Source organism: Triplophysa dalaica, chromosome 4, assembly GCF_015846415.1.
Source record: "Triplophysa dalaica isolate WHDGS20190420 chromosome 4, ASM1584641v1, whole genome shotgun sequence".
In the NCBI taxonomy this organism is placed as follows: Eukaryota; Metazoa; Chordata; class Actinopteri; order Cypriniformes; family Nemacheilidae; genus Triplophysa; species Triplophysa dalaica.
The window spans coordinates 1,428,198-1,456,159 of record NC_079545.1 but is presented as its reverse complement, the minus strand read 5'-3'; the positions used below and the strand labels follow the sequence as shown (position 1 = coordinate 1,456,159).

Below are 27,962 nucleotides of genomic sequence, written 5' to 3'. Positions count from 1 at the left end.
CGGTCTTATGGGTAAATTTTTCTTATGGGTAAATTTTTTCGACGTTGAGATTTTTACATAACTTGAAAGCTAAAAAATAAAGCTTTCTACCAATGTATGGGTTGTTACGATATGACAATAAATGGCTGAGATACAACCGTTAAAAACTGTAGAATCTGAGAGTCAAAAAAATCTAAATATTGAGAAAGTTGAAGTTGATAGTCAGAAGCACTGTAGAAGGCAATCCACTTACAAAAATCAAGTTTTTATATATTTAGGATAGGAAATTTACAAAATATCTTCATGAAACATGATCTTTACCTAATATCCTAATGTTTTTTGGCATAAAAGAAAAATCAATCATTTTGACCCTTACAATGTATTTTTGGCTTTTACCTAAAATGTTACCGTGCCACTTAAGACTGGTTTTGTGATCCGGGGTCACAAATGTCTTTGTTCTGTTGAACACAAAGGAAGATATTCTGAAAACCCTTTTCATTTTTTCTACTATGGTAGTTAATGATGCCCCAGAACTGACAGTTGCTGACATATATCCAAATATCTTTCTTTGTGTTCAACAGAACAAAGAAATGGATACAGGTTTGGAACAACTTGAGGGTGAGTAAATGATGACAGAATGTTCATTTTTTGGGGACCTCTTTTGTAGAACACATTTTCAACATTGATGAAATTAAGCAACAGCTGACTGAAGAAACTCAACCAAACGACCAGTCACACATTTTCGACTCTATTATGTAACAATAACAGACCAGAAGTAGCGTTTGTGTGAAATGTGTAACTTTATTAAAAAGCAGACCGTTCGGTATGACATTTCATAAGAAATCAGCTTTACACACAACACAATGTCATCAGTCCAAGAACAACACAGCCGCTGCAGAGAAATGAACCGGGAATCAAGATTTTATGCATCACAACAGTGACATTTTGCAGATTTAGTCGTTTCTCATATCAACAATCGAAGCACATAAAGAGTTCAGTTTGCTTGTTTTTAATGCAAAGCAGTGTTTGTGTGGTAAGGACACACTAGGCAAAGCTTGAGAAACATTACAATGTCGTTTGAGTCTTGGGTCATGTATCAAAAAGCCGAAACATTGAAGAAACCTGCGCTGCCTCTGATTGTCTGCGCTGTGAGCTCATGGCTTGAAACATTGCATCAACCTGCACACAAACCGTGAGGCGTTTAAAGTGCTGCCATTATTAACAATGAAAAGAATCACACCAATGTAGTGCACGTGGGCTCAACCTCCCTACACATTCTCGCACGTGTTGAGTCTATAGAAACATGCAGTTATAGGTGAAGAGTCATTGGAAGAATCGCGTGAAAAGTACGTCATTTGGTTAAACAGCATCTAAAGAGTATGAATGACATGACACGTCTCAGGAAACACCAGGTCACATTTGACCGTAAAATCAGATATTTTTTTTATCATGTTTACTCATAAATCACATTATTGGACAAAAAATATATTACACTTTGAAGTGTTCTTTTCTGCTGTATTTAACTCAATGTTATAATGTTATAATGTATTATGTTATTAAGTTGCACATTTCTTTTTAATGCAACATTCTTTTTCTTTTGATTCTGGGGTGAAATATGACCTTTGACCTTTTTGAGGTTCCCATGAATGATTTTTGATTTATTGACATTCAATGATCGTTAGTGTGATATTTATATTGGGATCTGAATAACAAATATGTTCATATCCAGATACAGAATTTGGTTTTGTGATCTAAAAGACACATGCACAGACCTTAGATCAGTCAAGACACAAACACACTCATCTCTCTCTCTTTCTCTCTCTCAGGATGTGCAAAAGCAATGGCATTAACCCAAAGTGCTGCTTAAACACAAGGCCTTTTTAAAGGTCTAATTCTACAATATAAACATAAATCTATAAGTTACATGTATTTAGGCTGCCGTAACAAACAGCTGTGCACCGGACAGGACATTCTCTGAAATGCTCAGCAGATCAAGTGCAACACTCGGCAAGAATTCACATCGACATCAGAGCTTCAAACATATCGTTGGCAGATAAAAACAAGAAACACGGAAGGTTGGCAAACATATGCACGGAAGTGAAAATATTTGTTTCAATATTAATGTGGCTAAAGACGTGTGTGAAACACTAGTGTTAAGGCAATGAGGATTATTCACTTGTTTCAGCAAATGTTAATACATTCAGTGCAGATCACAAACTGCACAAATGCAACAAAAAAAATAGTAAAGATCACACGAAGACAACTTCAAAAAAGCCACACGGATGTTTCTCTTTTACGTCAGAATCTTCAGGAGTGTTCCATCAAGGTCGTTCAGCTAAAAAAATCAACTGCATACAGCGTTTTGCATAATTCTCATCACAAATGAGCCATCATGAATAAATCACAATAAGGCACAATGTGTTTTCAACCTCAAAACCATTAAACAAAAACCTTCAACTGTAAATCTAGAAGAGACGGTTATCCTCTGTAAGACACGTATAATATTTGCCACCGCTGTATTTGGCTGAAACACACACGAGATGGGTTTTATTTTAAGGTTAAAAACATTTGCTGAAGATAAAGAACATCACTGCTTGAGTTGTTTCACATGTGTGTGTTAAATACAGACGGTGCACAACACAACACACACAAAGTGCAAGCGAAAATCATTTGTGAAAAGATGAAATGCATTTACTGTAAAACACCGTGAGACTGTGACAACCCAACACACCTGGAGATTCTGACAGTACCTCATTTCATATAGCACATCATGTTGTTATTTTAGTTTTGTGTCACTAAAGTTGCAATCTGAGACTTCTGCCTTTCACAAAAATCCCCTGGGCTGCGTTTCCCAAAACCTTCTTAACGCTATGTCATTCTCAGTCTATACGCTTGCGATATATTCTTAAGAACGACGTAGTGATACGAAGGTTTCGGGAAACCAAGCCTAGCACTGTTTTTAAGCTTGCGGGTTACTTTACCTGTTTATATATCAAACCGACATTTCTCAGGAAATTATACTCCATAGCTCAAATGCTAAATTATCTTCATAAGCTTACAGTTGGAGCTTTTCTGTATTTGCGCAATAACTGATTTTTGTTTATTTTGAACCCTAAATTAAGCTACAGATTGCAGCTTTAAATGCATGTTAAATCTCACAAAAGTGTCCAGGACATCTCTCAACCCCGAAATCAAAAGAAATAAATATAATAAAATCAAAAAACACTTTCACTGTAAAATGTAAAAACTCATGAACGTCGCATGTGCAAAAACACATGTTTTTGCAGAAGAACTAAAAGTTTTGCTTATAATGAAAGACATTTAAGATCAATTGTAATTAATAACTGATAATCTTTATGATAATTTCGCACATTCTATTGCAGTCACTGTATTGTGCAATATATTGTGATTGTGATTAAGTCGAAGACTTAAGACTCCGAAGTAGGAGGAGATAAAGTCGAAGACAATAAAGTTATTCTATTCTTCTCTATTCTATTGTGTCTGACAATTCGTTGTCCAAAAATGAAAATCAATCCGAATGACATTTTTCTTTTGATTTTGGGGGGATGTTTTTGTGAGATTCAAGGTATAGGGCCACACATGGTAGTTCAATTGTATGGTGGGACACTTCGACGTGTAAATGAAATCCGTGTTTTATCACCTTTGAAACTATTAAACGACGCAGAATATATCATTGTGCGGTTAGCCAAACGCTCACGTGACGGACGAACAGAAAACACACTGTAGAGAAAGTGAAAAACATTCAACACAATCTCAGGAGAATGAATTTATCAACTGATTAATGAGGTGGATAATTGATATGAACTTCCAATCTGTTTTTCCTCGAGCGACAATTAGGTTTGGGGGCGTGGTTTCACTATTGCTTTTTTCTAATAATTGCACGCTGTAGTAAATTCACGTCTTATGAATTTATACACATTAGTCACCTGTAAACCACAGCTGTGAATTAGTTTTAGTGCTGCTGGGCACGTCTGCCGCTCATCGTCTCTCTTTCTCAACAGTCGAAGCTTCTTTAACTCCAATCAAGTGCAAATGTGATAAAGCTAGCAAATGTTTTCAGAGTCACTTCATTAGACAGTTTACAGTACAAACCCAAAGCATCGCTTAGATCACAACAAAGTGACAAACTGTGCCACTCATTCTAACACAAACAATCTTTTCTAGTGCAGCTGTGTGTTTTTGTGTTTTTCTATGATTTTAAATGCCGGCGGTTAAAGTGAGAGCTCAGTCTAGCAGTTAACACTTCAGCATGAGGGAGTCTGACGTCATACGTGACGTCCCTCTTGTGTCTGTCCCTGTGTACATGTCAGATATGAAAGACACTCCAGAAATCACGTATGTGCTGTCAAAAAAAATCAAATATCAACTTTTGCGAAACGAGTTTTGTTCCTGTTGTTTCTTGTTTTCTATGATCTTTCAGCTGTTATGTATGACATCTCTGCAGATAAACCTTACGAAACATGTTCAGGTCAAATTTCACCCCAAAATGAACTTAAGTCTGAAAAAAGATCATGAATATCATTACAATCTTTTGATTTGTAGACATTATTTTCATGACAGTAAGGTCCAGTTTATCTCCAATCTCTTATTATCTCATTCAAAACAACAATTCCTATTATTGTAATGTAAAGATCAATATATTAAAAAGTAATCACAAGTGTTTAATTGGAGTAATTTTATTTGTTAACATCAGTGCAGTGATGCTGCTTTAAAAATGTTTAACAGAGAATTGGGAGGGTGCTTAGCTGTCAATAAATAATGTATATCATTTCATGATCTTATTTCTTTTGATTTTGAAGAAAAATGTGACCTGGACATGTTTTCATGAGAATCATCCAACTTCTATTTTTGTGCCAACGTGATATTGAGAACGGAAGAAAAGCATTGAGTTTCGCAATGAAGGTCATCACATGACCCGAGCTGTTCTCCGGCGCATGTGTCAAACGTTTGCACCATCCCTCATATGTTTCTGCTGTTTTTCATTAGGCGAGTTCAGATGAACATACCGCTTTAAACAGGTTAATAAAATGCAACAGCACATGCATAAGTGCATTATTTCCCAGAATTCCCTTCAGTGTGGCTTCACATGGAGGATATGTACCGAGTCTCAACTCTGGCCCCTCACTGCCCGTTTATTCTCAGACCCTCCACAAACTCCTCCTCCTGCTGGCCCGTGGGAGGCGTGGCCACACCGACCCCGCCCTCAGCTCTGGACGGAAGACGGGAGCCGCTCCTAACGTCCCCTCTGTGCCGTCGGTCTGCTGCTCTTCCTCCTCATCCTCTTCCTCGAGCCGTGGTCTCGTCTGGGTCCCCTCAGCTCCCTCTGCGGGCAGATCAGAGGCGTCGGCGACCAGCAGTGAGTGAGTTCTCATAGGGTCTTTGCGCTCAGCGTAAATCCTCTGCTCCAGGCCCGACGGAAGAAGATTCTTAAAGTCAGACTCGAAGGGCATCTGAACGGCCAGCGGGAGGCTGCCGATGGAGAGACCCGCGCCGACGGCCGCCGATGAGCCCTGATAAACCTCCATCCCGTCCGGCAGCATGGACTTGATCTTGGGCAGCCAGCGTTTCCGCACGCGCCGAGCGTTGGTGCACATGTCGGCGGCGATGACGTTCATCTCGCTCTCTTTGAAGTGGGGTGCAAAGTTCTGACAATAGACTGAACATAAAAACACAACTGGTGTTATTGTCCGCACAAAAACAGTGGTGTTTTTACAGTGTTCAACTGATGTTATATGATATACAACAAGCAAAATGTACACAAGATTATTAAATCTTTGAGTCAAATGTTTGGACACAGTTGAGATTTTACACTTGTCAAATTAAACTAAAACTCTCTGCCCTGCAACCTTTCTTATGCAATCATATGACAATATATATTAGCATTTAACTAACTTGTGATGCAATTCATTATCTGACAGAATGTTATAAATCTTGGAGACGACTTTAACATTATTCGTAGACCATAACCTCATTATTATCATTTAAACGTACGTTTGACAGCATTGAGGACTCGACTGTCAAGGGGTTTTCTGCTGGGGTCACTGGTGGAGGATCTTATCCCCGTCCCACAGCTGTTTGCTAACGTGTTTCTAGTGAAGAAATCAAAAAGTAGCCTTGAGAAAACACAGAGCATCATCGAAATAATGCTACAACAGATCACATGAGAATTACACACAGATGCCCTGAAATCATCTTTAAACCAGAAACACTATTTGTGACCCTGGATCACTGAACCAGTCTTAAGTAGCACGGGAACATTTTTAGTAAAACCCAAAAATACATTGTATGGGTCAAAATTATAGATTTTTCTTTTATGCCAAAATTCATTAGGATATTAAGTAGAGATCCTGTTCCATAAAGATATTTTGGAAATTTCCTACCTTAAATATATAAAAACTAGATTTTTGTGAGTGGATGGCCTGCAACAGCGCCTATGATTAACAACTTCAAAGGCAATTTTCTCAATATCTAGATTTTTTTGCACTCTCAGAGTCCTGAGTTTTATACGGTTGTATCTCAGCCAGATATTCTCCTTCTAACAACTCGTACATCAATAGAAAGAATATTTATTCAGCTTTCAGATAATGTAAAAATTTAAATTTCAAAAAAATAACCCATAAGACTGGTTTCCAGGGTCACATTTGACCATTTTTTTTGGTTAACTAATGTGTAGATTCAGATGAATAAATCCAAATGCTATCTGCAGAGTGGTTGTTTGATCTATTTGATGTCACAAACCTGTCGAAAAATGTTGCGAGTAGTCGTCTGAGGAGAACCTTGTGTTTGATTCCGGCGCACAGATGACAGTTCATCAGCTGACCTCTGGTCATGAACACACCAGTGCCTGACACACACACACACACACACACACACACCATAGTTATTATGTTAATTTGGTATATGGAAGTTGCTATATATGATTAATTAATTTTTATATTAGTCTTTGTTTACTATTATAACTTTAGTGCTTTAAACTTATTTCAGTTTATTTTTGAGGCAACTTTTCAATTTTTCCTTCAGTTAAGTTTTTCCAATAATTTTTAGTTCAATATTTAATTTAATTTCAATGAACACAAACGTTTTCAAAGTTTTCATTTTAGTAAACTAAAGTAACCTTGACACACACAATATTTAACGGTCCAGGATGACGCTATAATCACCTCGGCTGTGTCTATAATAATGGCGCAGAGCATTTAAAGTCTCTTGCAGGAATATTCCAGTGTAAATAATTGTTTGTCGCGAGCACATCACAGATGCTGTTGATCCACAGATTATAATTTCTCTCAAACCAGCCTCTGTGTAAACAGCAACATGTTGACAGTAAAGCACTCACTTGAGGCCTAGAGCAGATTTAAAAGCAAAGACGGCTTGTAATTTTGTTAAAGCAGATCAATACAAAATCTTTTTGGAATTGTAAAATTGTACAAAGTGCTCAAAAGGATTCAATGATGATGCCACTCCTGTGGGTGGAGTCTGACTCATGTAGACAGTGTTTTACACACGCTTACATCACTGCCTGCTAGTAATAGATTGTACCAACATATGTAATGTTTAAGATGTATGGTTATAATTTAGGAACAGTACGTTACTGTAGTTGAACATTTTATAAATGTTTACACACTTCCATGGTAAGGTCCATTACTGTAAAATCTTCAGATTTTTCTTCCTATTAACATGAGGTGTAAGTAAAGTGTCGATACGTCTATTCAACAGGGAGGAATGTTTCTTTAATTTTTTTAATAACCGATCGACCATAAAATCCTGTTATGCCAGTGAACTTCACCAACCTCCAACCAGTTCCAGCTTCTCTCCGGGGTCGCCCTCCGTGTAGAGTTTGGGGTGACATCTATAACCGATCTGACTGATGAGGCTGGCGGGCAGAGCCACCAGATCCCGGCGAAGCAGAACACAGGATCGGTTCTCCAGTGCCATGGCGGCCACGTCTGCTTTCTCAGAAACTGTGGACAGAAAGATCCATCACAATCTTCACCATGATGAGATGAAGACTCAGATCCTCCGGTCGATCTGGAAGTGAAAATCTCTGTTGTTCTCAAAATCTCTATGTTTGTTTTCATAGTCAGAACCAAAAAAGTCACGACTGATCGGATATTTGCTGCAATAAACGTGTGAAGACTTTTAACTGAATATTTCATCAATTGAAGAACTGCAGAGACTTTAAATAAAAACATATGGGTCAAAGTCAGACATGACGTCATGTTCTCACAGTGGCTGTGAATTGTTAACAAAGAACGCCACACACAACCAGGACGACAGCAGAACAAATAGGACACATTCAGAAACTGTCACCAGTTTGCTTGGAGCTGCTTCAGACTGTCACTTGGACTAATGATAAAAGAGCTTTCTGCCTTTTATTTTTCCTTAACTCTTTTCACTGACACAATCTCAAATATCAAACAATGTGACCCTCGCAATTGGTGACGGATTAAAAACGAAATGGATTTGAAAATCTCTGACACCCGAGACCTGGACCTTTATCACACACATACAGCTCAAATCATATCACTGACCACATGTTGAGACATTAATAAAAGATGTTCAAAGCTGCAATCTGTAACTTTGTTTGGTTTAATAGAAACAAAAAACTGTGATTGAAAGAGTAAATGAAATGATCCCTTTCCCCTTTTTTAATTAAATTAGTCTTCAGATTGAAAACGGAAAGCTGTGGAGTATGATTCAGTGAGAAACGTCATCATATGACTTCAACACACTTAAAGATTAAGTTCGTACGTCTGATGCTGTATGTTAAATATGCATGCTGTTTGTATACTTCACCCAAAACTGAGCTGTTCCAAATCTGTTTAAATGTCTTTGTTCTGATGAACACAAAAAGATATTTGGAAGAATGTAGGACAGCAAACAGGGCAACTTTTGACAACCATTGTGTTTTTCCTACTATGGGAGTCAATGGGGATCGAGATCTGTCCGGTTATTTACATTTACATTTATGCATTTGGCAGACCGTTTATCCAAAGCGACTTACATTGCATTATCCTAAACATTTATACATTGGTATGTGCACTCCCCTGGGATAGAACCCACAACCTTGCGTTGATTACACAATGCTCTTACCACTGCGCTACAGGAAACTATTTAAAAAAATGTATACAGATTTTGAACAACTCAAAGGTGATTAAATAATGACAGAATTTAAATCTTTTTGTAAAGTATCCCTTTAAAGGGTTCATAAAAATCACACTGCAAAAAAAATGTAATAAGATTGAAAAGCTATATTCAAGCAAAAATGTTTTTCATGAAACAAGTTAACAGTGGTTGCCAATCGAACTATGACAAAAGTTTGGATTTTTTTCATTAGCGTCATTATAATCAAGGATAACTTCCTTCCGCGCGCACCTGACCCCCAGTTCACTTCGGGTTTGTGTTTGGCTAGTTTCTTATTACATAATAAATTTAATTTATGTTAATATACATTTTTATTTCATTTTATAATAATTGTATTAAATGAACAATTTGCTGCATTTTGTTATATGTTCATTTTATTAAATACACAATTTGTTAAATGTGTCTTGTAGTTTTGTCGCATTTAAAGGAGAACTCCACCCAAATTAATTCTCACCCTTACTCACGTTGCAATTTATGGAGGAGTCAGAAAGCTGCCAAAACGACCTTAATTTGCATTCTGGGGAAAACTGAGGAACTTAAGGATGTTAAACTACTTGAGGGTGAGTAATTGATTGCAGAATTTTAATTTTGGGCAGAGTTGCCCTTTAAAGAAACCGTATGGTACATTGACATCTAGCGGTTGAGCTGGGTATCGCATTCTAAATTCAAAATATTGGAGAGACAAGTTTAGCCAAGTAACGTTTATTCTTACATCTTATTAGACACATTTTGTATAGAAGCAAAGAGGTTCTGTCATCTGAATATTCCTCTTATTGATCTTGTATATTTTCATTTATCTATATATATATATATATATATATATATATATATATATATATAAAATACTTTAAGGTGCTTTTTTACATCTTCTATTGGCATAGGACAGTACAGAGCTGACAGACACACGGGTACGAGAAAGGTCACCGTGAGTGCACCGGCGATGTATGTCAGCATGTTAACCACAGATTCATCTGTGCCTACGATCTTGTTTCTTTAAGAATCTTGTCAGAGTTTAAACTATAAACCGTTATTAAATGAAAGGCCCTTAAAGTTTCTCAGAAAAAACAACAGCGTGCGGGGACGAGAACGCGATGAGGGTGAATAAATATAGATTGTTGTTTAATATTTGTATAAACAAAAGTATATTTACTCTCGTAAGGGTTAGCGGAGCGACCACACATCTGACCGTAGCTCTCCTCAGCGTCAAACGACTCTTCCTCAAACTCATCATCTTCATTCTGATATGACGTTGGGCTGTCGGTGGTCGGAAGGCTGGATACTCCGGGACTTGAGCGCTCTCCGGGGGCCGCAGCATACGACGGGACACCAATTGGGAACCCAGCGTAGAACACCGGACCGCCTCGCCCCGAACGTCCTCCGTCGCTGTTGACGGGTCTTTTAACCCCACCGAAGTTCACAAGAGGTTCGGAGCCCTCCAGCTTGATTCGGCGAGCCTGAGCCGACAGAGATGGAGACCAGCCCGGCGGTCCTAGCGCAGAGGCGGTGTTGTTATTGGGACTCTGTGGCTCCGAGCCCGGATCGTCCATGGCGGCCGTGGCCGAGTCGCAGTGGGGCGAGTTGGCTTTGAACATGAGGTCCATGCCCCGCTCCACGATGTGCTGAATCTGAAGGTAACCGGCCGTGTACATGACCACGAGCTGCTCGCTGGCTGCCATGGTGAGCTTGCCAGTGTAGCAGAAGGAGAGAATCTGCTGGAAGCAGGCCGGCGTGACGGACGAGGGCAGCTCGAACTGGGCTTTGGTGCTGCTGCCGAAGAGGTCTCGGAAATACAGGCTACTGGCCGCCAGCACGGCCCGGTGAGCTTTGAAGGCCTGACCCTTCACCAGGATGGAGACGTCGCAGTACTGGCCCGTTAAGCGCTGCTCGTTCAGCGAGCCCAGCACCGTGCTGCCGAAGTTTGGGATCTCCACGTGTAGCATCTGGGACATGGCGGCCCGCTTTCAGGAAGACACGGTGGACAGCGCAGACGAGAGGTCATCTGAGCAGAGAGAGAGAAACACATCCATTACAAATGTCCAATAAAACCCATCAGGTGAAATTCAGCATCTTCGTGGAGAATGAACAGAACTACACAGAACTTGTGTGACTCATACTATAGAACACAGAAAAATAATATCACAAATATCACAGATTTGAGTTCAAGTCAAGCCACATGACATTCCACATGTCATTCTTAACCCTGATAGAGATTTCAATACTTTAAACAAATGTTACTTGTGTGTAATTCTCAATGAAACATGCACAACATGGAGAACAGTTATCAGTAACAGTCATTGAGAAACTATTATCAGATCCAGCTGCCTTAAAGAAACTGATAAACACTGACACAAGTACACTCATCAGACACAATGATGACACACAACACATCACACTCACTCACTCAAGGAGATGAGAAACACACACACCCTGAGATACTACAGTGAAATACTCTTATGATATTTACAGGAATTCTGCAGACAGACACAGAGATAGACAGAGAGAAAGTGTCTTTTGAAGATCAATGAAAGTGTTTCAGTCTGTCTGTCTATTTCATGTCTGTCTGTCTTTCTCTCTCTGTGTGCCTGGTCTTAATCAATGCTGCATCTAAATGTCGCAGAAAGAGAGAGAGAGAGAGAGAGAGAGAGAGAGAGATACAGTTCCAGACAGACACAGAGACAGTGAGACGGGCGAGGGTGAGACAGAGGGAAGTCATTTAAGGACAGAAACAAAAGAGAAAACCAACCTCAGCATTACACTCACACATCTACACACATTAACACAAACTCACATCTACACCACACTCAAACATCTACACATATCACAACACAACACATACATATATCTATACACATTAACACAAACTCACAAGTGCACTACACAGACACGTAAGCGCACACACACACACACACACACAAACACACACATACAGATTTAATACACAAGCATATCTACACAAATAACACACAAATTCATATTTACACACAAGAATACACACAAACATCAATATCACACAAGCAAGCACACACACACAAAAATAATTAATACACAGGCATATTTACACACATAACACACACATCCGTATTTACCAACAATAACACACACAAACATCTATATCACACAAGCAAGCACACACACAAACATAATTAATACACAAGCATATTTACACACATAACACACACATCCGTATTTACCAACAACAACACACACAAGCACACACACACACAAACACTTACTTATTTAATACACAAGCATATCTACACAAATAACACACACATGCATATTTACACACATAACACACACATCCGTATTTACCAACAATAACACACACAAACATCTATATCACACAAGCACACACACACACAAACACCTACTTATTTAATACACAAGCATATCTACACAAATAACACACACATGCATATTTACACACAATAACACACACAAACATTAATATCACACAAGCACACACACGTAGCGCACACAAGCACGTGCACGCGCAACACTAAATGAGGAGAGAGAGGACCAGGTATCAGTGAGATGCTTTTACACTGGTTGTGAAAGAAACAAAAATCACACACAGACATTTGCTTAAAGGAAACAAAGCTCATTTTAATAATGTTTGCATTGTGACCTCATTTTCATGTCAATTAACCTCATCTCACCCCAAATTCACATTACTCAACAACTTTTACTACAGTAACAAGAAGTCAGTGAACAATGTACTACAATCACAGGAAAATAATGTCACAACATCAACAATCTTAAAACCGGCCTCGCTTTCTATATCCTCCATATAAATCCTCATGTTTGTATGTATTGTGAGGTGAAATAAGGACATGTTTTACAGGTTTTGTATGGCCAGAGAATGCAAATCAGGACACAAAGAAACCACAAGCATCTCACCGGAGAACAGAATGAAAGCAGAAATCAGTGTAGCTTTAAATATTTGCATTTATTTCCACAGGCGTGAGTGCAAACACAAATGAGAGCGTGATTGTTGAAACACTTGAAGAGTCTGGCGGTGTAAAATGAAGGAAGATCGTACAGGTCAAATAATCTGGATCCGAGTAAATGTGATGAGAAATGGTTGAGGTTTGTGAGATTTTGGACTCTTTTTCTCAAGAGAAATATCTGAGACGCAGATGAGACGTTTCCATTTGCTCTCCTCACTGAGGTCTAGGAGAACTGAAATCTATATCAAAGAGATGCTTTTATATCTTCTTAATGAAGTGTTACATCAAACGCCGAAGCTCTCACACTTGACTTTGAGACTGTGATCTCACAGATACGATCACATGCGCGTCAACCACGCACCTCTGCAGCATTAGCCCATATCTGTGCCAGCCGAGCGTGTGCGCGCCCCTCCTGCCAGTTAACGCACAGCGCTGCAATGCAGTGCCCGCTCACACACGCATGTACGTGCAGGAATACTGCCGAGTCAGACCCACGCCCCGCACACACACGCTAAATATAGACTTTAAACTTCTGTGATAAGACACATGCAGACGTGAACTCATAAACCCGCAGCTGACTTCAGAGCACGTCTGTCTGTGACCATGATGCACTGCAGCAAACTCTAAAAGTGACTTTTGTTCAAATAAATGAGCAGCCTGGGAAACTTTGTCCTCAGAAAGACCAAATCTAGCGCAGCGACGACACACGCTGGAGAAACGCACATGTATATATATATATGTCTCGCTGGCGCTTCATGTGAACAACCTGCTTCATCAATATTCAAGCACTGCAGTTGGTCTCATGTGTAAGTGCGCAGACAGACACAACACATTCAGTCCACGCCGACGGCAGCGCTCCCTGGCAACAGGCCTGCCAATCCTCTTCCAGCGACTGAAGAAAGTTCTGGGATGTACAGAAGATGAGAGCTCTAAGATCAAGAGACGACTCCAGAGGACTGAATTCACAAACCTGAATCATCATAAGCCTGTTTTTGTTCACACACATTTCTGCCTGACTGCCAGCATGTGGACTATACTGTGTGTGTATATACGGTGTTTCCCATTCATTAACGAGACTATGCCAGCCTGCCATTGTCTAATTTGATCTGCCATAGTTTCAAAACGAACCAAAAATGTTTTATACGTCTCATAACAACATATCATTGTTGTTTTGTCCTTTCCCATATTGATTTCTTTGTCGCGGCCTGTGTCACTAACAACGCTGGCCGCCATTAATAGATTTTTCATGATTCCCATTCCATTTTATTTTACTATTTAAATCTGCTTAAAGGTGGGATGGTTGATTTTGAAATGTGCTAACTTTAGCCTGCTAGCACTGAAATTATAATCCCACCCTCTATGCGATTCGTCGTCCAAAGCCGCGCCACCTCCAAAGACTTGAATGCATTTCGTTTATCACTTAACAACAAACTACAATCCATTAAATTCTCCTCGAAGTATGTGACATTACATACATGTCCAAAAGAAAGAGAGCAACCGTGGTATCGTCTTTCAGACCCTTTGCCTGCCGGAGCTCTCCATCGTGTAAAAGATGAAGTGATGTTAATGCAAGATTTTCCTCTTTCATGATCCAGACGTTTTTTCGTCACTGCCTTTTCAAAAACGTACTTTCGTTTTGTAGATTCACTTGTTGGTTCTACAGGAAAGTTTGATTGTTTCTGATCGTCCTCCATTCTCCCTACATTGACCCAGCAGACGTGAGCACTGATGACGTATGATGTCTGCGTGAGCAGGGTGCGCAGTTGTATGCAAAATACGTTGGCTGAAAATTTACACATGACCAGTCACAGCGTGTGATTGGGCAAAGTTTTTTGGTCCTACGCCTTACACAGACAATATATAATTATAAAAATATTATGTGACCACAACACTTCTTGATTGCTATCAGGATGTAAAGAGATTTCCAACCAACATGACAAAAATAATTCTGGACAGGATCACCCTTTAATTCATTTTAGATTTGCGAGCGCAAAAACTGACCGCATGCTTATCATATACCGTGTATATACAGTCCTACTTTCCCTTCACATCACGGTAGTTTTGAGCAGCTATGTAACGTATGCAAACGCAATGGATTTGACTGCACGTTTCTCATAGCCAAATTGATAACGTCTGTAACCATTCATCATGCGTCTTAATATAGATAAAGAGGCGCTGGGTCGCATGAGGTGATGTACACAGAAATAACATAATGACACGTGCTCTAATACCCTGAGCTTTATGACATGTGACATACGATCCCTGCGTGTCATCCGCGTCTCCATCTTACACAGATAAAGGTACCTTGTAAAAGCGGCTGTTATTTTGAACTGTTTTATTGTTCAGATACTGCTCTTTATTAGCTCAAGAGATTCTGTGATACTTATCTGGAACTTTTTCTCAGACTTTTGTTCTTAAACTACATGGGACAAATAATAAAACAGATATAAAAGAGTCAATCGTTGACAGTTTAAAGATCAAATTATTGTGGCTAAGTCAGATGATCTGCTCTTGGGATCAGATGAGAAACATTTGAGTTCATATTGTGATCTTTGACTTTGATTGTACACATGGACTCAAACTGTACTTCCATCTAGCCATTGAATCTCACTGCTGTCTTGCAGAATGTATTGAAGAGTTCAGTGAATAGTGTTTTAGTCAAGAGTTCTGTCAAAAACTTTTTTTAATTTGAAAGAATCAATAGCCAGGTTTCCATCCAAACGTGACACTTTACAATAAGGTGCTTTTTATTAACAGTTAGTTAATGCATTGTCTAAAATGAACTAACAATGATCAAAACTAATACAGCATTTATTAATGTTAGTTCATGGTTATTTTTGCATTTACTAATACATTATTAAAAGCAAACGTTGTCACTGTTAACATTAGTTAATGCACCATGAACAAACATGGATGTCTCTATTGACATGAACCAACATTAACAAGGATTAATAAATTCAACTCAATCGTTCATAGTTATCTAATGTAAGGAAATGCATTTACTAATCTTAACTAATAGCAACTTATTGTAAAGTGTGACCTGCGATTTTCAAAGTAACAGGAGAAAAGACAAATGCAAAATTGTTTTGATTCCATCAAGTTCATCAAGCGGATCATGGTGGTATTGGTAACCTAGTAACAGAAAATAATAAAGATCAGGGGCCGGATTCATGAAAATGTTCTTAAGACCAAATATAAGAATTTTCTTAAGATAAAGATAAACAAGTTCGTAAGACTAATTGTAAGTGCAATTCTCAAAACATTTCTTGAACAATTCTCCAATATTTTCTTAAGAACATCTTAATTTTTGTCTTAAGAATAAATAATATGATTTAACTAGCTTGCTTGTGTGGTAACTGAATATGTTTATTTATACAGTAAACGTAATGTGTGTTACAATCACATCACATTCTTATGTAGTCTATATATATAAGCATGTGATGTGTTAAACGGCATTTACGATCGCATGTTAGCTATTAGCCTATGTTAGCAAGGGTTTAAAAATATACTTATTACAATATTAAAAATGTGTTTTGTTTGTTACTACGACATAAGACAGCTAGACATTATTTTTATATCAAAATAAATATTCCTTAATGAGAAGTAAACGTCAAAATTACATCAAAATTATGATTCATGCTCAATACCATACACGTCACACGTGAAACAACCAAATACAAATATTACACATTTGACCTTTTGAGATTGAAGACAATCGTGAGGCTCTCTTCATTTTAAGATGATATTTACAACAGCTTTTGTTTCGAGAATGTGGATTCTTCTTAATTTTTTTCTAAGATCAATCTTGAGAAAAATTTAAGGATGGTCTTAAGTTGATTTTTTCGGGAATACATAACATTCCTAACTTTTTTCTTAAATTAGAATCTAAGAGAAAACATGGCAGTTAAGAATCATTTTCTGAAGAATGTTTTGTGAATCCGGCCCCATAAAGACACATGCTGCGTCCCAATTCGCCTACTTCTCCTATGCACTAAAAGTATATAATGTTTTTGTTAAGGAAAAATATATACATTTTAGTGTGTAGCAAAACAATATGCACACACTCGGACATACTAACAGGAAACAAGTGGCCTTTGTTGCCTAGACAACATTGTGGCCATCAACTGTCACACACATAAAATACAGCTCTTCTTTCCATTAAAGTATTAATTCACTTCTTGTTTCATATGAAATGTTGACTCTATAGTAATACTTATTCATTTAGTGACGCATAAGTTATTTAATTTTGTTAATGCAGTGGAGCCTCACTAAACTCCGGCTACTTGCGCTGAGTTGTGGATAATATTAGTGTGAGTCATTCTACACTTCGAATTTTGTACCAGAAGTAGTATACCATCCGGGAACATTTGTAATACTCTTTTCAAAATACTATGATTTGGGAACTACTAATTCTATTTTCGGATACTATTTAGGATGGATAGTATGCGAATTGGAACACAGTAATAATCTACGGCTACAGCTGCTTCGTCTCGGGGCTTTCATGTCCGCTATGTCAGAATTTATTCGGCACATTGTTTTTCCCAAGAATGAAAGACCACCTCAAGAGATCGTAAAAACTTTTTTGCAAATTAACGGTGTTTATTTCAAAATGTGGCGTTTTCATCCCTCCTTTCTGATGCAAAACTTCAAAATGCCCATAAAACAAGGTTGAAAGCCGGCTAATGTGGTTATTGTCTGTGAGGCGCAGACATAAATCCTGAATGTCTTGAGTTTGGTTTATATCTCGCTCACGGCTGAGTCAATGACCACCGTAATGGACTCAAGCTGTTATAGAAGATAAACAAACAAACTTGGACAGATCCAACAAACGCTCGGAGGGAATTCACATTAAATTACAACTGTTTATTCATATCTGATATGGGTTTGAAAGGACATTTTATTGGAATGACAGAATTTTTATTTGTGGGTAAAAGGAAATACTTAAAATGTGAAGATTCCGATGGTTCAGAGGGCAGAAGACTATATAAACTCCACGGGTTGACAACAAAATAAATCACTGAACTACATGTGCAGAACTAAATCTGGATTCTGATTTAAAAGGGGATGATAGAAATCATAGGCTCTGTGTGCGGTACAGATGCAGTGTGAATGTGTAAGTGTGTGTGTGTGATGGATTTCAGCTCAGTTTTCAAGGTAACAAATCAATGGGAAAGATAAAGTTCATCTCTGAAAATCTGCCGAACAGCTTTCAGTCCACATGACTCAGCAGAGGAAACATGAGAAACATCTGATTCATTCACACCGCACCGCATGATTCTCTCACTTTATATCAGATGGCTGTATGATTTAAAACACAAACTTTAAAACTCTGTCAAGTAACTCAATGTCTGATGCTCAAATCTGATGCTAAAATGTCTTTCCCAGATTTATCTAGTTTTGATGGAAATCTAGACATTATATCTTCCTCAAAAGCACTCAAATGTGGCAAGTGGTTCTTTGTAAACGGATATAAACATGAGCGTGATGGTTCAGTAAAGCTGCTGTTCGTTAGTGAAAGACTGCAGGCGACGTGCCGATGCGCCAAGATGAAGATTAAAAAACGCTTGACACTCGTTTATTAGACATACTGCTGTCATTCAATGAAAAGTCAAGAAGATACTGCAGAGCTTTCATTAGAGTACAGATAAAGTACATGACAGTTGTCAAAACGTCAAAAAAGTGAACTGTATTCTGTCGTTTACGGTCACGTCCTCATGTCAATCCAGAAAGACAATAAAACAAGGTTGAAATGACATGAGGGAGATTAAATGGCGACACTATTGTCATTTTTGCAACTTTTTAATTGAATTTGATTTAATGCACGTCTGATGTTTGCAATCATACTGGAAAAGGGCACAAGAGAACTGACGAACATGGCAGCACAGAAGACATCGTTCATAACAAAACAACGAAATGATGGTCACAAACCAAACTTCCAAATGAACCCAAAGTCTACAATGACAACAATTTACTTTCGTAGAATGCTTATCCTCATCTGTTGTAATCAATCCAGACATTACGTGCTACTATGAGAGTGTCTGAACGCGACCATCCAACACCCGTATGTTCATTTACAGACAATGTTTACTGTGTGTTGACATATCAATACATGAATGTGAAATTCATGATGTGATGAAGCTGCAGGTACGGATGAGGTGATCCTGAATGATGAAATGCCGTCTGTCTGTCATACAATAACCCGCAGATGTGGCAAGAGTCTGGACTAAACGGGTTACTGATCTACTCCTGCGAGACCAGACGTCTGATCAACAACCAAAAGTAGCTAAAAGAGTTTCTCAAATCTCATAGTTTTCCAATAAAAGTGCCAAACCACAGGCACCAAATGAAATATTGCTTTACATGCCAAAAATGTGCACACAATACTAATACATGTATAGACCAGACGCTCAAAGTGTGTTTAGTGAATCAGAGATTGGGAATGTTGAGTAAAAACTCTGGACAGCTGAGTAAATCATGAGTCAGTGACTGCTGGATGATACTCTGTCATATTGTCTGTGCTGACATCACAGTATGTAGATCAACAGTGTAATGCTGCTCCGTACTGAAGCGAAAACCAAGACACAAATCAGCAAGTAAGAGTGAAGATAAATATTCATTAGTAAGTACGGTTGGGTATTGTATAAATTTGAGTGATTCCGATTCTGCTTACTGACTTAATGATTCTTATCAATTCCCAGTTTCAATTCCACAGTTGAAGTAAAACATTGTGATATTAACATGTATGGTCATTTAGACTGCTAATCGACTGGTTTGCAATATATACTGTATATATATAGTATATATTATATGAGCCCTGTTAATATATCTACAAGCAGAAGCGGCTAAAGCTAACCAGCCAAGTTTACTAAAAAAGTTTTTAAAGGTGTGATGAACTGGGCTTGTTTATTGTTTGTACTGTTGTATGAGGTCTACTTATGAAGTTGTGTGATTTTTACATTCAAGAACATTAAAATCAATAAGTATTAGGCTATTTTCTACCCGGGTTTTGAAGCTGGCCCGACAAACGATGGGTTTGAATGAGTGCTCCGCCATGAAGACTTGGAAGTAAACTCCCACTGCTATGATTGGATAGCAGTTTCCATAGTAAACGTAGTTGCACCCTTCTGTGAATTTGGTTAGAGACGTCATGTTAGGTTACACATTCGCCCTATTCGCACAGGATTAGTATTATCTGGGGACCTCCTGTGATTTATAAACGATCTCCCCACATCTGTATTTCATGTGGCGCATTCCCACGGGATAAATTAACCTCAAATCGCGAATCTCAACTGTTACGATAGTTTCCATGATAAAAAAAAAACGGGTGACTCCCGATAACTTATGGATATGACCCAGCACCCGAAATAATACCAAAACACTTCAAAACAGGCTCCATTATTTGCAAATGGAGGATAAAACCTTGAAAAAAATGATATTTAAGCCCTCAGAAACACAGAGATGACGATTCGAAATGGACTAATATTATGACAGGACCTCGGTGTTCATGAAAATATGGTAGGTCATTTGCGGGGAATTTTAACTTTACAAATTACAGACAAGGCTGATTCGCACGGGATTAAGATCATTAAGAGTCGGAGATTCAGTCGTTCTCCTCAATTCAATTCAATTCAGAAAGATCTGGATCACAGCACACAAGGTTTCATACAGAACAGGTGTAGAGAGAAAGACAATCCAAATGAAACATGTAAGATTAAAATATTAAATCACATCAGAGAATATTTAAGCTTTAACTTGAAATACGTACAGATAAGTATTTTGCAATGGACAGGCCGACATAGCAATTGCTAAATAAGGGGTGGGAGAAGAAATTGATTCGCATATGAATCGTGATTCAGTCCTCTAGCGATTCTTATCGATTTTCTAGTTAATATAACAGTTGTTGATGTTGCCCTGAACAAAAAAGGCGAAACTTAACTGCAAGAGTGGTGCGGCACCCGGACAGTCGAGAGACCCCACAAGCTCAGCAACAAATGCAATAACAGAGAAAAATAGACACATCCCATCCCATTTTTAGCGAGGGAAAATGTTTGGAAATACTTCGGATTTTATCAACTTCAGGGTAAGAAGGAGCTTGACAGGTCGTATGGAAAACGCAAGCTTTGTCAAGCGAAGGTGAAGTATTTTGGGAACACTCATTTGATTTTTGTATTTGAACTTGCAGAAAAGTTAAGCAAAATGCATTTGCCACTCAATTATCATTATTATTTCTTTGCAAAAGATTTTTATTCTTGCATTAAGGAATTTTATACAAACTATTTTTTTTATTTGTCTCAGGGCAACTGTCAATAAGATTGTCATAAGTTTTTAATGATTGCTGTCAGTTTAAATGGCACTTGTTTTATATTACTGAGTTTTCTAAACTAAATAAATTTTCATGTTTTAATATATTTGGAATACAACTGTCTATCGCAGTCAAATAAAAAAGTAAACAGCACAATGGAATAAAATCTAAACATATATCAATCGCATTTTGATGAAGAATCGTTAAATCGGAAAACTGTGAAATGATTTTTAATCTAATCGTGGCCCAAAAAATTGATATGAATCGAATCGAGAGGTATCAAAAGATTCCCACCTCTACTAAATAAGCCGAGAATATGAAAACAAAATGTAAAGCTTACTAATAAAAAACCCAAAGGCATCAGAATGTTGCATTCTTTGCAAAGTATGTAAGACTTTGACTACTCAAGCGTGTCAAAAAAGTGTCCACCCAGACTTAACAATAGTAGTTAGAATAGTTAGTAATGTGAACAAACCCCATCCAAAGCAATAGTTCCAATGACGCTGGCCTTAGTAAACAACACTTATAAGGCCACTTCGGTGTTTATATTGTGGGAATTCTTAACATTTCGAATGTGATTAGTCAATAAGAAACATTCAAATATACAAATTAACTTGATAATGGAAAGCATTGTTAGCGTGCTTGCCGAGACGACGGCTGGGTTTACCGGCAATGCGTATGCGTGTTTTAACACGCGTATGAGTACAGCCACAGATACCTGCAAGGAAATCTTTAGAGGCGATAAAAACAACTTTGATTCTTTCTAAAAACACACAACATACGTCCACTTAAGTGTAAAATGCTCAGAGCTCTGAAGTGTTTACAGTCCTTGTGAGCTCTGGCCTGCTGGAATTAAACATTATACACACACAGTCATTCATGTGGAATTACACACACACACACTGGCCTGACATCCATATCATGTGATCATGCCAGGCGTGATGCCAAAGGCCAGCCGTGTCACTTACCAGAAATCTCACAAAGAGAAACAGGGGGAGGGGAGGGCAAGAGAAAGCCTTTTCATTACAAACTATCAAACCTCTGCACTGAATCACACAGTCATTGTCTTTAACACATCTATGGTTTACACGTGCTCGCACACCCTGCACTGACGTGTCTCTCTCTAAACGCTCACACATCTCACATCCGAGAGCACAGAAACACTGTTAAGTGTGAACGGGTTTCTGAGGACCAGAGACTTTGAGAGAGAGAGTACTGCCAACGGAAGTCCAAAGCGCTAGAGCGTCACGTGATTCACGGAGCCTTCAGATAGTTCCAGGAAGTTAAGTTTTCTCTTTAAATGCTTTATTTCTTTCATGCATTAAATGGCTTTCGTCTTTAAAGTGATTAGTTCACCTCAGTTGGTCTGTTAAGTCGCAGCTCCATGAGTAACTAGTAACTTCCGGGAACTATTGAGAGCCTCCATGAACCGCCATTGCTTTGAAAAAAGTCAAGTCATCGAAGTGGCTCTGCTGCGAACCAATTAGACATGTGTTTACACAACAAGTCTGACAAAAAAAGTCATACCACCCACATTTCGTTCTTACTTCGATATATCACGGTATTTGACTGAAAGGGTCGGGTTATTGAAGGGCCTGGGCCGGGGGCTAGGCATGGGCCGTTATGATATTTTTGACGGTATGATCCCCTTTAGCGAATGTGTCACGGTTTCACGGTATTGCAATTGCAACACTAAAATGTGTTATTTTCAAATGCCTGCATAAACATACAACAAATTTTCAACTGGACACAAATACATTTTATTTTCAACCAACATGCATAGAACATATATGTCAGGTAAGAATAAAGCCCTAAAATTAGAATACTCTTTCAAAAAAAGTATTTTGGCCTATATATTAAGCCTAAACATCAAACATTGCATTACATGACTTAATTATTTATTTTTGTGTAAACACAGCTCATACCTTAGAAAGGTTATCACAGAAAATCTTACTGGTTTTGAAACTTCGGTATACCTTGAAACCGGTATTAGTTACTATTTATAAATGGACATTTACGCCATGTTAACAACACGGGCTACATATGAGATGAACGCAAACCTTAGATTCCTCAGAAATATATAATAAATCAATTTAGCAAATTTTTAACACTGTAATGTTCAATCCCAGATACGTTTAAATTATAAATGATAAATCCTTTAAAGGTTTTTTGGTAAAGTGTAACCCGAAACAAACACATAAGAGCATTCAAAGTACATTGTACCTCTAAAAGTGTTCCCTGGGAATCGAAACCCACAACCTTTGCACAACTAAGCCAACGCACTACCCATTTAGCTACGACAAAACTTGGAATAACCGGACAACACTAACACTTCATCGGTCATACAACCTATGCATCACATCCTAAAACTCTCAACTATCATCTGCCTAGAATTCAACCAATCATGTCTATTTCATAAATGTGTAGTCTATTACAGCGAGATGCATCACATCACACGCTGACATCAGCGTTAAAACTACAGATTCATTACAGTCCAGATCTGATGACTGATGCGGAGCTAGAGCTCATTTTATTCAAGACTGAGGCCCGTCAGGGTTCGGTCCAGAAAGTACACCAGACAAACACCGACTGCCCCTTCAACCCCATGTGGAATGTGTGATAGAGCGAAGGCCTCGGGAAGGCAACTCAGGACACGGTGCACAAATACAGCTGTTGAGCGTCATCAGAGGCATGGCGGTGGGCCAAAGCAAAGACATGCTTCACAGTCATGCGCTGAGACACGGCCACATGAACTCTGTGTGAGAATGCACACAGATCACTTCAAATTTAAGAAAGACACTTATTGTGGTGTGTGGAAAACATGAGCGTATTACCGTGGATAGTAAAATAGATTCGTCAACGTTTAATACACATCTTTTGTTGTTGAATCAAACTGTATTTTGCCACAGGGACAGATACCAACATGTACAGTTCTCATCCTCAAAAATCATGAACAGACCTATGCATGCAGTCGCAGAGGAAAATACAAGCAGATTAAATTTATTTCAACTGCATCAAGATTAAACCGGGATTGAAGGAAAATCACTCAATAATCAATCACTGCTGTATGTCTTGTAAGTTGCGATACAAAGATAAGAGTAGTTATTTTTGGTCAGTTCCAATAGCAATAATGAAATTGTAAATTTTACAGCATTTGGCAGACGCTTCTATCCAAATCGACTTACATTGCTTTATCCTATACATTTTACATAGGTATTTACAATCCCCTGGGATCAAACCCACAACCTTGTGTTGTTAACGCAATGCTCTTACCACTGAGCTACAGGAAAGCTATGCTACTGTTCATATATATTTTGGCAGAACGCTCAATGCAAATGGCATTTTTGGTCATTTCTTGAAAAAGACCCAGACCACTGACATTTTACTGTATCTTTTTCATGACACACACGTGTCCAGGGCTGTACACTGTGTACAGATCAGTACTGTACAGTACATATGTCACACATGGTATGAACAAATCGTTCTGTAATACAAGTACATTTAATAGTGTGGCAGAGCTGTATGTGTGAAGTGCGTTTGTTGTTGTGCTTGTTTGTGTGTGAGGTTAACTATTGGCGCACCATTATTTATTTTCGTTTAGCGATTAAAACTTGTTTTCCAGCTGCATGGAGTACATTGATATAGAGCCATATGATCTGCGTGATGTGGGATATCGTGGAAGGAATCACGAAAGCGGAATTCTACTTCTGTGAGACCCCCCGCCAAAATAAAAGTCAGCTTAATTTGAACCAGATGATTAAATAATTAACTTGTAGTAAATTTAATTGTAGTATACACTATAGCATACTTTGTTTACTATAGTAAGGTTCAAATATACTATAGTAGGCTTTACAAGAATTTTACTGCAGTCTACTGTAGTAAGTACTACAATGTACTAAGTACTAGTGGTCGACCGATAAAATAGTTTTTTAATGGCCGCTGCCGACATTGAGAAAGTAATGTGGCGGATAGGCCGATATAAGAAATTTAATTATAGTAGATGAGAAACATACAAAAAAATTCTAAGTAAATTTACATTTATTTAGCATAATATGTATGCAATATTCTCTTAATTGTAAAACATTTAATGAGGTAACTCTTCAATATTGACAATTAATGCAGCTTTTTTGTTTATCTGTTTTACTGCTTCTTTAATCCAACAGAAGATTATAGATAGTGTATAATCAATGACAAAAACAATATAATATACAGTTACTGTAAATAAAAAGATTTAACTAATAAAGATTTATGTCTGTTTTTCTGTTTGACATCTGTGAAAACAATTCAAAACCATGACAAAAAGTGGCATGTAGAGGCATGTAGCTTAGCATCAAAACAGAACAGAATAGTGCAGTGTGCAAAAAATGGTTAACGCACAGCCCTGCACATGTCTGACAAACTAGATTTTGTACAGGTTTAATTTTGTTTTGTTAAGTATTTCATTACTGTATCACGTCCCAGAGAAAAATGTTGGATTATCTAATTTAGTGCTATAAATAAATTATCATCCTTCTTCATCCTATAGCCGATGGTTATAAAATGGTCAAATATCGTCCAACAATGAAATTGTTGAAAAGCCACATGAATTTCACAAAAGCATGTGGTCACGTGTAAAACGTGGTTTATTTTTGTGCGAGTCCCATGTGGATGGGATGTGAAACATGTGGAGATCACATGTGCACAAAACATGTGAAATTCATGTGGTTTGTGAGGGTTGTTCTGTATTATACCTCACATTAAAATCAACAGTAATTGTTAAGCCTTTACTGCAATCCAAAGTAAACAAAACATTACTTTGTGGCATTTTATTTTACACTTTAATCTGAAAGAAACAGAGACCTAGTGATGTTAACACACTTGACACTTCTTTATCTGTCATAAGAATGCCAAACTTTCTCAGATTTGATGTGTGGCTTTAGGGTTGGGTTCATATTAATAACCGCTGGTCATGTGCACATCATTTGTTTTAGGTGTTAAGAAATTAAGAATCGGCCTATTAAAAGCATGCACTGGATTTATACCGAGCACATTTGCAGTAGCAGCTGGTGTAGATTTGACAGCAATGTGCAGCAGTGAAGACGCCCGTATCTCTGCAGAAGACCTGGAATTTGATGCCAGAAACTCAAACCTTCACACACGCAGAGTGAGAACCAAGACAAGTAGCCTGGCACATGTGGCATGACTGCAATGCTAAAAAAAGTTTGAATCTGTCAGATCAAATATAATCTTGATGGAGAAAGACACAGGGAGCACACGCAGGAAATGTCACGGAGCGCATGCATGTTAGTTGCATAGGAAAGGAGGCATTGTGCACACAGTCACATGTTTTGGAAACCAGAGAGGAGCATGCAACAGTCACCACACACACACGCCATACACACTCTCTCTTCTGAACAAACTTGCTTTCTCCAGTTTAGTCATCATCTGAATAATATCTCAACGAAGCACCAGACAAACCGTTCTGTCCATAATACACAAACTTCTTATTAAAACCCCCAAATGATCCAAATCCGATTTCAGCCATGTGTGCTTGTGATTCTGTTTACGTGCGGTTTGGAGTAAAAAATGACATCCGGTTCCTTACAGAAGAGCAACATGAATTTCACATGTGCAAAAACACATGTGAAACCTGTTTTGCGGTGAACCCCATGTCAATTCCTTTGCCAGACCAATGGGATCACGTGTGAAGAACATGTCAAATTCATGTGTTTTTTGGCTAAACTGATCAAACCGAGGAGAATTTATGATACAATGAACTTCATATAATCTGATCATGTGCTGCCTAAACTATGCATTCTATACATCTATAACTGTGAAACCTTAAATAAATCTGCAAATAAACAGAATCAATGAAATAAACACGTTTCAGTTTGTTAATCGTGCAAAAAGTACTAGCAGGGTACATGAATAGCATACAATTCTGATGGTTCTTTCAAGTACATATGTTAGCGTATATTTGAACTTTGCTGATGCTCGTCTTACAGCGTTGTTTTAAATCCATGTGTGCTATAGGAGGCTCATTCAGTCAGTGACGCAATTTATATACACTATACAAGTCATACGCATTATACAACATACAGTAACGAGCTCGCGCGCACACGCTTAACTTACTCACAATGAAACACACTGACATTCCTTCACTGCACGTTGTTATTACTGGAAATAAGTTGAATTCTACAGAAATCGACGTGTCAACTTCAGACATTCGTCACGACCCAATGAAAACAGACACGAAGTTTCAGGAACTGTCCGGATTAACTCCATCAGTATGAACGCATGACTCTCACTAATGTAAATATGTTTAATCTGAGGTAAAATATGGCCCATATGCACCATACAGCCCCGCCATAAAGAGTCAAAGATGAAGCGTGTCAGATAGTTACCCGCCGTTTCTCTCCTCCATATACAGACGCTCTGAGGCGCGCTTATATCCGTGGATGTAAAGTTTCCGAGCGGGTCCGAGTCCTCCAGACCCTCCTCACATCGACTGCTCTCTCTTCCTCTATCCACAGCGCTCTCTCTCTCTCTCTCACTTTCTCTCTCTATCCCTCCCTCTGCCGACAGCTCTC

General features: G+C 38.3%; 1 protein-coding gene across 1 annotated transcript; it reads right to left on the bottom strand.

Annotated features, from left to right (window-relative positions):
• Positions 1-771: 771 nt before the first annotated feature.
• Positions 772-27,962, bottom strand: LOC130419936 (nucleus accumbens-associated protein 2). Its single transcript, XM_056746954.1, has 6 exons — positions 27,777-27,962; positions 10,292-11,140; positions 7,788-7,958; positions 6,739-6,844; positions 5,992-6,089; positions 772-5,656 (listed from the first exon to the last, which is right to left on the bottom strand). Exons 2-6 carry the CDS (start codon positions 11,088-11,090, stop codon positions 5,139-5,141), a joined length of 1,692 nt encoding a protein of 563 aa, XP_056602932.1. The 5' UTR covers positions 11,091-11,140; positions 27,777-27,962; the 3' UTR covers positions 772-5,138.

Coding starts and splice junctions, on each gene's coding strand:
- LOC130419936 (XM_056746954.1), bottom strand. CDS start 11,090: ATGTCCCAGATGCTACACGTGGAGATCCCAAACTTCGGCAGCACGGTG. Junction 7,959..10,291: donor CTCCGCTAACCCTTACGAGA/GTAAATATACTT, acceptor TTCTGTCCACAG/TTTCTGAGAAAGCAGACGTG. Junction 6,845..7,787: donor GAAGCTGGAACTGGTTGGAG/GTTGGTGAAGTT, acceptor TGTGTGTGTCAG/GCACTGGTGTGTTCATGACC.